Below are 12,651 nucleotides of genomic sequence, written 5' to 3'. Positions count from 1 at the left end.
GTGCAATTTCCCCCGGGGCAGCGTTTATACAAGGAACACTAGGAGATCTTGCTGGCCTGCCTCCTCTTGACTTCTTCCCAGTGACTTGGGACACAATTCCAAGAACCAGCTGTGGGTTTGCAGTGATGTTTATTCAATTGGTGGAAAAAGGAAAGACTGAGAGCCTTGCAGAAGGAAGAGAGGAAAGAGCATGCCATAAATCTTCCACTTCTCTAGAGCAGTACTTGGGTGTTTTGCCTTTCTTTACAAGTGCACTAGATTTGATAAGAGCCAGAAAAATAACTCTGCTGATGCCCTTCACATACAGTGAAATGCTGTGTCAGAAAGTGGACATCAGAAACCATTCTGCTTCATTTCTTCTGAGACAAAGCCTCTGTTCAGTTTTACCAGCATGGGGTCCCTGGAATGTGGACACCCATGACAGGTCATTGCCTATGCTGTCATCATGAGTATCTCTTAAAAAAGTGAGGAAACATGCTTATCTTGTCCTCAAAGTTAATCACAGTTGAGAGTATAAGCAACAACTTTGTCTTTTACTGAAACAAAACTGAACCCAACTTTTTTGCATAGATACTCCCTAATTCAATTAAGTTCTGAGTTTTTGATTTTCATTATCAAATTAATGTACATTACTAAAGGTCAGAAAAGGCAGACACTTGTCATCCCTTAATAGTCTATATCCAGTGTTTGCCCTATGTTGTTTTCATGACAATTTCTATATTGATATTCCATGTGCATCTAAGATAGACTGCCTAAGACAGATGCTATTCATGTGGGACCTGGCCACCACCAATACTCATTGCAAGGTGAGAGTCCTAAATAGCATGGCTGTTTGTGGTGGGTTGTGCAAAACCAGCACACTTGCAATCCTGACCTCCAAGGCTGGAATGACTTGGGGAAGATAGGGTGCTTGGGTAAATGAGGATATAATGATAGTGATCTTTTTGCTTATTTTCCTGGTATGGGCAGCTTAGCAATTGTCATGGGAAAGAAGAAGATCAGATAGCATGATATTTACTCCTTCATCTCTAGGGTTTTATATTTTGTTTTACTTTTTCATGGAATATAGGCTTGTTTTAATATACATGGCAAAGTCTAGTTGCTCTAATGATATATACATCAGTAGTGAGACTAAAGTAGCCAAAAATATTCATGCTTTGGACAAAGACCCTGGCAACAAGGAGGCAGAACACCTAATGGTATTATTAATACCATGAAGCTGATCTTAGCTTTACCAGACCCAGTGACAAGACAACTTGGTTCTGTGGGAGAGAACTATGTCCCATAACTGAGGCAGATCTTCAACATAATTGTACATCTGAGAAAAGGCAACCTAAAAATAAGCCTTATATCCTGCCCATGCAGAATTCTACTCCTCTGACCTTGTTGCATACTGCAGTTAGAAGAGTGTGAGACTGCAAAAACATGAAAGAATGTTTTCTCAAATTATTCTCAAAATAGTCTTTCTCTGACTTGCTCAGAGTACCATCCCACTGAGCTGTGGGACATCAGGCCATTGGCATTTTTTCTCTGCATGAATTCTGTACTGTCTGCTGTTCTTGCCCTTCATGGATAATAATTACAAAAATATCTTCTGATTGTCTAGAGAGAAATCAAATTTGGTGTTAGTCATTGACACAAAAACTCTGTTTAGCATGTGGCCTCATCTTGAGTGCTGTGTGAAGTTCTGGGACTCAAAATATAAGAATGATGCTGAAGTCCTTGGCTATCCAGAGTTTGGCTTGTCTAAGTTGGAGAAAAGGAGGCTGAGGGGTGACCTCATGGCTCCCTACGGCTTCCTGAAAAGAGGAAGTGAGGAGGGAGGTGTGATCTCTTCTCCTGGGATCCAGTAATAGCATGCATGGGAGTGGTTTGAAGCTGCACCAGCGGAGGCTTAGACTGGATGTTAGGAAGCATTTCTTTACAGAGAGAGTGGTCAAACACTGGAACAATCTTCTTAGAGAGGTGGCCAATGGCCCAAGCTGTCAGTTTTTAAGAGGCATTTGGACAATGCCCTTAATACCAGGCTTTAACTAGATCAGTCCTGAACTGGTCAGGCAGTTGGACTAGATGTTCACTGTAGGTCCCTTCCATAGGAAATAGCCTTTTCTACTCTTTTCTATTAAATTCCATTTCTAAAAAATGCTAACTGTGATAGTTTCAAGATGGAAGTGTGTAGGTTACAATGTGTTTTGTTAATGGGTACAGTTCTAAGACAAATGCTGTGTATTACAGAAGTGCCTGATGAGACTTTTAAGATTTACTAATTGGGTTTATGTATATGTCCAAAACCAGATTGTAATAGTGGTTGTCATTTTTGTGTATGGCATTCTGATACAGCAACTAATACAATTTTGTTACTTTTCAGGGAAAAAGCATAGAGACTATTTGTCTTTTTTCTGAGGAGGTTTTCTGTGCATTTTCTAGTATGGTAGAAAAGCACAAAAAATAGTAGCACCCTACAGAAGGCAAGGCTGTGAACAGCTATTTTAGAACCTGTGTTCATAGCCACCTGTGTGGATGACTGTATCTTAATTGCTCATCATAGTTACTGGTAGGCCTGAAGCAGGCGACCTTACTGCTGCAGAGATGAGGGATAAGGTTCCCCACACAACATGGCCGGCAGACAGCAGCTTCCTTTGCAGGTGAGGGCGGAGTGCTGGTACCTCCCTCTGTGTTGCTAGAGCTCTTCCTTCCCCATTCTTGTCAGCTTCGTCATGTAGGATCTGGTGCTCTCTGAGCTACTCTCCACGAGACTTTGTTATCAGCCGTTGAAGCGCCTTTTGTTGTTGATGCTGTTGTTGATGTTGTGTTCCAACACCAGGTACATTTCCTTGTGGAAATGGTGTGGGTTTTTTTGGTTTTGTTGTTCTTGCCATGTTTGGGGCCCTTACCAAACAGCTTTGATAGGACAATTTGATGTTCTAGAAACTAATGAGGGGCGTATGATTTTACATGCTGCACTAAATAAACAACAGGCAGGCACAGCCGGATCGAGCGTTTCAGGCCAGCGCGGCCCTCGCAGCCGCCTCTCGCTCTCGGGGAGCCGGAGGCGTTGCTCATACTGGCGGCCGGGCAGGCCGGCAGGGCTAGGGGAGGTGGAGGCGGGCAGGGGCTAGACAAGGGCCTAGACAAGGACCCCGAGCACCCCCCAGCTTCCCCCTTTAGATGCCGCTGCCCCTCTGCGGCGAAGGGTGGCGGGGTCGCCACTGCCGGCTAACTCGGTGCCGCTCCGGGGGGCCGGGCCGAAGCCGCTGCCCCCCATTCCCGCCCCGGTTATGAAACCGCGGGGGGAGGGGCCAGCGCCGGCCGCGGCGGCGCTGGGAGAACCGAGTCCGCGGGAGCGCAGGTGAGAGCGGAGTGGTCTTTTCGCCCAGGCCGCTGGGGCTCCGGGCCGCGCTGGGGGCTGCGGGGCGGCCCCGCGCCAGGCCCGGAGGCGCCGGAAGGGCAAGAGCCCGCGCGGTGCCAGCCGAGCTATATTTGACACGGGCAGAAAGCCGTGACGGCCATTCAGGAATTCTGAGTAAGCTCAGCGCGACCACGGGCTCAGCCTAGGGATGCTCTGTGGGAAGGAATTGCGGCTGCGGACGGCGTTTGGCGCACGGCCCGCTGGCTGCAGAGAAGGCCGTGGGAGGCCCGTGCTTTTCCTCAGGGGCCTGGTGGCGTTGTGGCTGGCATAACACGGGACACGAGTGGCTGAATCCCACCGCCGTCAGATGAGCAGTTCCGGTGTGGTTGCCAGGCAGTGCAGGAGCCCGATCCAAATACCAGGTGGTGGTTGTGAGGAAAAGTGGCCATTGTGCAGCAAGTACCTTCTGAACCCATTTGTTGCAAGGCCAGTTAGCCCTGGCCATCGTCGCTAAAACTCTGACCTTTCCCTTAACTGAATCTAAAGAGCTTAGTGTGAGCTACCAGAGGAACAGTTAGAGTATTATGTGGTTTCACAGATGTACTTTATGCAGATCTTTGCGTTTCAGGCTTGAATGTCTGGTAGAAGAACATCTGTCAAAACATATTCCAGTGCTTTAGGATCCATTAGTTTTCATATGTGAACAAAGAAGATTTTATTGAACTTGTTCCTGTCTTCAGTAGAGAACAACAAAAAGCTAGTGTTATCCCAATGAAAGAGGATATAGGTCTAGTCACTAGCTTCAGACTAACTGGGATATGTTCCATTCCAGTTTTCCTCTCTGTTCTCTGGTTAGAAGTGTATGACAGTCTTACCTTCCATGCTTTGGTTGCTTTCAGTGATCAGACAGAATGGCTCCAGTGAACCAGCCAAAGGACAAGAAGCGTGAGAGAGCATGTCAGCATTGGCCAGAAGAGGCAAAATCAGCTGGGAAGAGGAAACGGGACTATGGAGAACGAGGGAATGAGAAACAAGAAAAGAAGTTTGTGAGAAAAACATTTAAACCCTTAGGGAAAAGAGGTAACATTTCTTCAGATTCTTACCCTTTTTCCCTACCAGATTTACTGCAAATGACAGGCATTGACTAGTTGAAGAGGGAGAATGCCAAGAAGCATGTTCAGACACGAGTGTTCAGATGGGGTTAGATGTTGAAGTAGTAGGCAGACTTGTGTTGGGGTAGTACATCCTCCAAGTTTTTGTCTAGTGAGTGTGTATGCATGCATGAATGGTTGAGACTCCATACCCTTTGGTACGAGCACTGAAGTACTGAAGATGCTGTTACAGCTCATTCGAGGATAATTTAGTTTTGTGGAATTCCTGCATTACCAGATCTCTGCTTTAGTGTAGGACAGACCAATCTTGGTAATCCATTCTTACTCTCATGCAATTCTGAATGCAGTTGTTAGTTTCAAGGTGGGTGTCCTACAGCATCCAGTCTGAACTGGTATTTGCACCCATTTTTTCCCTGTTCTAACTTTTGCTACAGTTCGTAGAAATACTTTCTACCTCTGTTCAGATTAGAATGGACAGAATTTCCTGTAATTACTTCTCCTCATGTGGATTTTTTTCCTTTGTTGTCTAACTTACATAAAAATAAATCTTAAAGATTTTTGATGTAATGTGGAGTTGTGATTAATTTCTAATATACTGGAAAGTTCAATGCTTTGCATTATCAGGGAAGCTGTCTAGACTTTACCTACAGCAACTTCATAGAATCATTTAGGGTCAAAAAGACCTTTAAGATCATAGAATCCAACTGTTAACCCAGCACTGCCAAATCCACCACTAAACCATGTCCTTAAGTGCCACATATACACATTTTTTAAGTATCTTTAGGAATGGGGACTCATCCGCTTCCCTGGGCAGTTCTGATGGTTGACAGCTCTTTCAGTGAAGAAATTTTTCATGTTAGCCAACCTAAACCTTTCCTGGTGCAACTAGAGACCATTTCCTCCTTCCTATCACTTGTTACTTGGGAGAAGAGACCAACTCACCTCTCTCTACAACCTCCTCTCTCTCCTTTCAGGTGGTTGTAGAGAGCAATATGGTCTTCCCTCAGCCTTCTTTTCTCAGATAAAAACCCATTAATTCCATCAGTGGTTTAGGTGATTACCAGGGCTACTGCCTTGTGTGGAGATACTTCATGTTTTCTGTACAATTTTGGCTTAAGGATCCAGAAATTGCTGAAGTGTTTTTCAAAAGTCAGAGATACAGGGGTTCTGTGATTTTGCACATTTCCATTGTGTGGTCTGTAAGTTCAAACTTGGAAGAGTTAGCAGGGTGAACAGTAGCTGTAGAGGCAAAATGCTCTGTTTAAAAGGAGTTCTGTCCATAACTGTAGATAGTTAAAACATCTTCTATAGTTTAGCTCCATGATTTTATTGCAACTTCATGACCTGATTTTTGTATTTGGTAAGCGTCTGCCATTCCTACAAGATACTTCAGAAAAATGAGGCTAATCATATTTTTCCCTTAACCCTTTTGTAAAAAGATGAAGAGCTTTGTATTTAAGCTTTTCCATTCTGTTTTTCAGTTTGTAAGTGTTTGGAAATTTTTTTTCCTCCTGATCCATATAGGACAGTTTTCATTTCTTACAATTAAACCACCTTTTTAGAGGGTTTCTTTCAGCTGACTCTAAAAAGGCCTGAAGCTTTATTTTTTAATAAATTATTGTCCATTATAAAATGGAATCTGAAAAAAATTACCTCAATTTCTGTTGCCTCTGAAGAAGGAACTGTGGATACCAATTCTTCAGTAAAAAAAGGGAATTAGAGTAGAAATACTTTTGTATCTATTTCAACAGGTGTGACAAGTGTTCTCACTATGTTAGCATGTGAACAAAAAAGTCTGCTTCTCTCCATCATTACATTAAAGAAAGATTTAATTTAGGTTTTAACCATATAGGATGAGCCATGTGTTTTCAGTCTTCTGTGTTTTTTTTTTTTTTTAATAAGTATCCTTAAATGAAAATATCATTTGTGTTTCTTAAGAAATGCATTTGACATTTAGATCCCCTGGGGTGTTACAGACCATTGGTGTGGGGATGATTAGATCACAGACATGGGACTGAACAGATCTATTTTTTACCTAAAGGCCCCTGAAGACAAAAACTTGGAACGTGAACAAAATGTAGAAACAAGCTGTGCTCTCAGCAAAAATCACTCCAAACAGAAAGGTTTTCAGGCGGTGAGGCGTCAGCAAGTCTGTTATCAAAAACAAAACTCTTAGTGCTGTGAGCAGACTGTATGGGCTACAGCATGAGCAGACAGAAAGTTCTGATTCACAGCAGGCATTTCAGGAACTGTGTGGGAGCTCATGTTACCATACTTGGAAAATTTTCAGGTGTTCCTGCTGATTACACATATGACTTTTTTTTTGCTGTATGCAGGGGATTACCACCTCCAATGGCATATTTCCAAGTTGCTGGAGCTTTGGATAGCATTGTGGTTTGGGTATAAAACATTTAAATTTTATGCTCTCCAAGATGTCCACCACCCACCTGCGGCATTGCTTTAGTCGTTTCCTGTTGTCTTTGATAAATCTTTGGTAAAGAGAAGGAAAGTTTAACAAGAAGAAGCATACACAAAGCTCTGGTGGGCTATGGGATGCACTGGACTCCATAATTGCAGAAGCTACTGCACCTTAGATGTGCAAGAATTATTTAGAGGCTTTTATCTTGTGGCTGAAGCTTTTTATGGATGTAGCAGGAAATTCAGATGCCTTCCTTTATTGCTTAATGAATGAGCATGACAGGTGTTGCTAATTAGTGAGTTTTACTCTCTTCCTCACTAGCAGGTTGCTGTGGAGATGGATTTGTGATGAGAAACAAGAGAGTCCTTTCCTCTCAGCTGGAGCGGCGATGCAGCATTGTTCATTATGTCTACCAGAAAATGCTGGGAGGCTCCTTTCAGGCACAGCTCAGGCAGGTAAGGAGTGTCTCCTTCAGGACCTGTTGGACATCTTAGCTCCCTGCATAAAAAGATCTTCAGCCCAAGCAGAGGAACTTTAAAGGGCTGAGAAGTTCCCCATTTTGTGGGGTACACAGTTTGTGGCTCCAAGTCTGATGCACCCTTATGTTTCTTAATCCTGTAAAATGCAAGAGCTGAGATGGCTGTCCCTTTTGGATGACTCAGCCCCGCCAATTTTTAGCCTCTGTTAATTCTGCACTTCCTTGAATCATATTTAAACTTGCCCACTCTCTCAGTTGACTTACTGCACAGTGATAGTTTTGTATGCTGATCTGTTTTGTGGTACTGTTCTTGTATCCACTTTACTTTGCCAATCTTGTCATGTTAAGTGTTGATTTTTTTCCTCTTCACAGACATAGCCATCAAGTCCATAATGTTTTACTGTTTCGCAGAGCTGAATGCCTTTCATTTTAAAACCAGTTCTTTCTGTAACATCCATAGGTGGGAAGCACCTGGGCGAGCTTTCTTGTTACGACTTTTGTGTGAACATACTAAGATTAATGACAATTAGAAATTATTAGCATTCCTCATTCCGTGAATCTCAGGGATGCTTGCAAAAGTCATAATTCTCTCTTACCTTTTAAACAGAGATTGGAGCTGGCTTTTCTGCGTTCTCTTTCCTCATACTGCCTCTTCCGAAGAGCAAGTCCCTTTGACAGGAGAGTGACATGTCTGGAATGGCACCCAACACACCCCAGTACGCTAGCTGTTGGTTCCAAAGGTGGAGACATCATCCTTTGGGACTGTGAAGTACTTGCTAAAACCTGCTTCATAAAGGGGGTAAGCCTCTGTATGTGAGAAATGGGTGGGAGGGAAAACTGGAGTACTATGGAGTACTGCAGATAAAAACCAAGGGCTGTTGTGAAAAGCACATAAGGGTCTTGGGTTTCAAAGTAGCCAGTTATGGGTAGGACTGAGATGCATCAGCATGACTGTTCCCAAGTCCCAGACTGTTTTAGCAGTGGGGAGAACTAAGGCATGGTGATAAAGTTCATAGTGAAGCAGCATTTGGTTTGTGCTCAGTGGAAAAATAATACAGCAACTAGCAAAAGAGTTATCTTCAAAGGATACCAGTAACAAGTAGGCAGAGAGGGTCTGCCTGGTTTAGGTCTCAGTCTTTCTCTGCTCATCTTTTATTGTGGCAGATGAAGAAATATCTTTGGGGAGAAACAAGGTGCCTTTATCTTAAGTGAGAAACTAAGGTAGAATGAATGGTTTGTACAGCTGGCATACCCCCTCATTGCTGTATTCAGCCATTTCCATTCCAACAGGGGCTCAAGGACTTTTAACTTTTATTACCTTTCTAAGTTAAGATAGAAACACATTGAGAGGTTTATCCTCCGGAAGTCCAGAGTCATCTTTCTCTTTTTGTAAATAGGCTGGTGCCAGACAGCAAGGGTGTACCTTGCCTGGGGACTGAAGGAATTGCCCCAGGAGGGCAGCTCCTGGTTTAGACAACTGTCATGTGGGAGACATGGTTGCCTTTCCTGCGTAGAGGACTGTGTGTGTTTCACTGTTACTATTAAATACATAGCAGTGCCTGCAGACTTGCAGAACACACTTTTCTCCTTCCCCATCACTCAGTGGATTTTTCTTTTGTTCATCCCCTTCCTTGTAGATGGGAGCTGGAGGGGCCATCACAGCAATGAAGTTTAACCCTTTTAACCCTAGTCAGCTGTACACTGCGTCAGTTGCCGGCACTACCACCCTGCAGGATTTTAATGGCCATACTGTCCGGGTCTTCACCAGCACCGAGGACTGGGAGTAAGAATACAGTAATGCTTTGGGCCTCTGTGTCCTGCTGGCAGAAGTACTACAGAGAGCAAGAGAAACAGAGAGAGATATATTTGTCTCTAATATGTGAGAGCTGGGCTTCCTCTTCCCAATGTACATGTTCTTTATCCTCTGAATTTCAGGGAGGCTCATTCTTTTTATTTTTCCTTGAAATGGGGTAGTGGGTAGGAAAGAGCTTTTCAGTAATGGGGAGGGACTCTGATGCTGCTAACTTCCTGTTGTATATGAGTGAGTGGGGATCCAGTGGATTTCCTTAGTTGTCTGTTCTTAACACATCACAAAGCTCTGTGCCCTGGGGACCTTCTAACCTCTTCACCTGCTAGCAGGGCTGCTTGTTGTCAGATGGTTTTTACAGGAAAATTCATAGTTCTCTCCATGCTTCTCCACAAATGCCACTGACTTCAAGCAGTGCCTGCCATTAGGGTCATGCCAATTCACCCCACCAAGCTTCTGGTGCTTAAATACCAAAATTAAGAGTCTGGGTTCCTTCAGTAGTGAGTGAAAAGAGGAGATGAATTGCTAGAAGCAGCTCTCAGAATTACCTTCTCAAGACTCTTGTTTTTTTCTGTGGACTCATGGGGAAGCCTGAGCTCTTCAATTAGTTACTTGAGTTCTGTGCTTGAAGGTAAGTGAGAGAATTTCAGTTAGCTTTCACTTTACTTTTCCCCACCTAATTCTTTTTGAGTGCAGCATGGTTACTGGTTACTTTTTAATTTGGCTGTTCACCTGCCACCTTGTTTGTAATAGGGCAGAAGGTGAACCCAGGTTGTGCTGGGGTGACTGGTGGGGTGAGCAAGGAGAGGTAAACTGGGTCCTGAGATATGAGGATCTTGTATCCCAGTGGGATGCCTGTCACAACAGTGATGCCTAGATTTGAAAGGGCATGCCATCCTCCTTCTTCTGCTGTGAGGACAGGCAGGCTCTATGGGCAGGCCTTTTTTATCTTCATTGGCCTCTCGAAACCTAGTATTTACAGTGAGACTTTACTAAGTAGTTGTTCTGTGAGCAGCAGATGGAGTGCACTTGAGTACCAAAGAGTTTGGGGACTCCCAGTTAGCTCTTTGTTTCTTTGTGTAGGGTTTCCACTTTTCCTTAGTAGAAAGGCTGGGGGAAAACAACGTAATAATAATAACTACAACATAACCTAGAACATAAGATTCCTATGCATTGGGTTTAGCAGTAAGATTTGCACTTGGCTTTTCCTGCTTGTTGGTACCTTGAGAATGACCAGATAGAGCACTGGAAGCAGCCTGTAGGGAGCTAGTCAATGTAATCTCTGTAAGTAAAGCTTGGTGCTGGGCTATCATGAGATTTTATGTGGTTTATGCATGGAATGGTGCTGGTGTTGCTTGTGATTTCCTAAGCATTGTCTGAGCCAGGTGGTTCACTGCAGATTAATCCTACCTCCATAACAGAAGCAACAGTGCTTGCTGCTAATAAGGTTTGCAGCCCAAAGTTTGAAGTATCAGAATGTATGTGCTTGGATTTGAAAGGTTAGAAAAAAAGAGTTTTTGTGTATGTGCTCTGTCAGAAAGCAGTGCTTTTACCTAGAGAAACTGACAGTGTGTACCAGGAGGTGACTCTTAAATTAAGATTTTCACTTTTACTCTAACCTTGATGTCTCTTGGTTTTGTGTGTATTTCAGAAAGGGCCAGGAGATTCTCTTGGAGACATCAAGTTCAGTCCTTATGAGGCAGAGAAGCTTTATGTGGCATCAGGTGATGGCACCCTAAGTCTGCAGGATCTTGAGGGCAGAGCGGTGCAGGTGATCTCTCATGCCCTGGACTGTGGCCATGAGCATCATAATGTTTGGTGAGAAGAGGGCTCGGCAAGGTTAATTTTCTGTTCCTTGGGGTTAATGCTGTGTTGCTTCTTTATCTCTGCTAGAGTTAGGAGACTCTTGGTATGAATTGGTCCCATGGGGGAGCTTGGAGACAGGGTCCTGGTTGCTAGGCAGCCACAGGGCACTTAGGCTTTTACATTAGCTGACCGTGCTGCCCACATCGTCCCATGCTACTTTCTGGTGATGCCATCTCCTATCTTGCAGATACTGACGGCTTTTTACTTTATGAAGTGTGAGATGAGAAGAGCAAGGTAACATCCTTCTCTTCATTGTTGTCGGTAGTCTGTTTTATCAGTGGCACCTCAGGTAGGATAAGGAAAGCCATACAACATTCCTGCACAATTTGAGTTTCAGTTTCTTGAGTTTACCCTGTTGCCCTTTTGCAATCTTTAGGTTCACCATGTTAATTTCCATGGCATTGAATTCTTAGAATAATTTATCTTGCCAGTGAAGCTTTTGCAACAAGTTCCCAAAGGACCCCAGCTTTATTCTCACTGCCCTTCTCCCAGGAGAGATGGTATTAACATGTATGTCTTTATCAGATAAGTTTCTATTCAGTTTTGTTTCCTGGAGCATGAAGTTGAGACAGTTTGATGTGCAGCTTTTCAGTCCAAAGCTTCTGTCTTTACTGCTGCTTCAGTGTTTTGTGGAAAATGTAATTTTAAAGCTGCTTCTTCACATTTGTTGAAGTCCCAAGAATGTTCTGATCTTTCCCAAGGTATTTTCATGTGCAGGCGCCAAGTGGTTCTTCAGCCTCAGTTATGTTATGCTATTGCAATGTGTTACACTCCACCCAATAAGCCCTTCAATATGACTTTGAAGTTGTTTCGCATTCAGTTACCTACAGAAAGCATTGCTGATAAGCTGTCCTTCTTCCTAATACTCAGGCCCACACCACCAGGCAGGAGATTGCAGTTAAAATTTGTTGCAGTCTCCCTTGTCAGGGAGGAGATGTGAACCAGAACTCCACTGCCTTCACTTTTCTGTAGGAACAGCACTGATTTGTGTCTTTCCCTCTAGTTGCTGGTACTGCAGTGTGGATGTTTCTGCAAGCTGCCGTGCCGTGGTGACAGGTGATAATGTGGGCAACGTGGTCCTGCTCAGCACTTCTGGAGAAGAGGTTTGTATGGCTCCATGCAGCATCTCCTCTACAGGAATCTTCACGGCTCACGTGCTTTCCTACTCTACAGGGACCCTGGAAAGGGGGGCAAGTGACTTGCAGCTCAGGAGATGAGTTCACTCTTTGTCTGGGTAGTGAGAAATCCCCCACTTCTGTCACCCAGTAGACATTTTACATTGTTGTGTATAATGGTAATAATTTCTATACAAGGAATTATTACCTGTCAGGTACTACCCCTTCCTTAAGAGTATTTGCTGTTAGCCAGAATTATTATAGGGTAACCTGAAGATGTGAGCACCCTCTGCCAACAACCTTCACACGTCCAGAAACTTCGTGCCCTGATGGGAGTCATTTATGAGGTACTGCTTTGCTGTACACCCTTCTGTGACCTGGGGATAGGCACGGAGCAGTAATGCAGTGACTGTTGGGGTGGAAATTGCACTCCTGCCGTTGGACACGAGAGGGCAGGCAAAGGCAGAATGTGAGTCTGGAGTAGTAGCGAAAGAGAATAATTGTA

General features: G+C 43.9%; 1 protein-coding gene across 1 annotated transcript in view; it reads left to right on the top strand.

Moving 5' to 3' along the window:
• Positions 1-3,226: 3,226 nt before the first annotated feature.
• DDB2 (damage specific DNA binding protein 2) overlaps positions 3,227-12,651 on the top strand; it is a 16,102-nt gene continuing 6,677 nt past the window's right edge. Inside the window, 6 exon segments of the mRNA XM_005522446.3 lie at positions 3,227-3,349; positions 4,249-4,429; positions 7,205-7,335; positions 7,966-8,157; positions 10,817-10,983; positions 12,035-12,134. Of these exon segments, the coding sequence (XP_005522503.1) occupies positions 4,261-4,429; positions 7,205-7,335; positions 7,966-8,157; positions 10,817-10,983; positions 12,035-12,134 (759 nt within the window). The 5' untranslated portion in view covers positions 3,227-3,349; positions 4,249-4,260.

The sequence above is a fragment of the Pseudopodoces humilis genome, chromosome 7 (genome assembly GCF_049639895.1).
Source record: "Pseudopodoces humilis isolate 2021_Gansu_Grassland_sample_001 chromosome 7, ASM4963989v1, whole genome shotgun sequence".
NCBI lineage: Eukaryota > Metazoa > Chordata > Aves > Passeriformes > Paridae > Pseudopodoces > Pseudopodoces humilis.
Note: the sequence above shows the minus strand (reverse complement) of the source record. Positions and strands in the feature narration are given on the sequence as shown.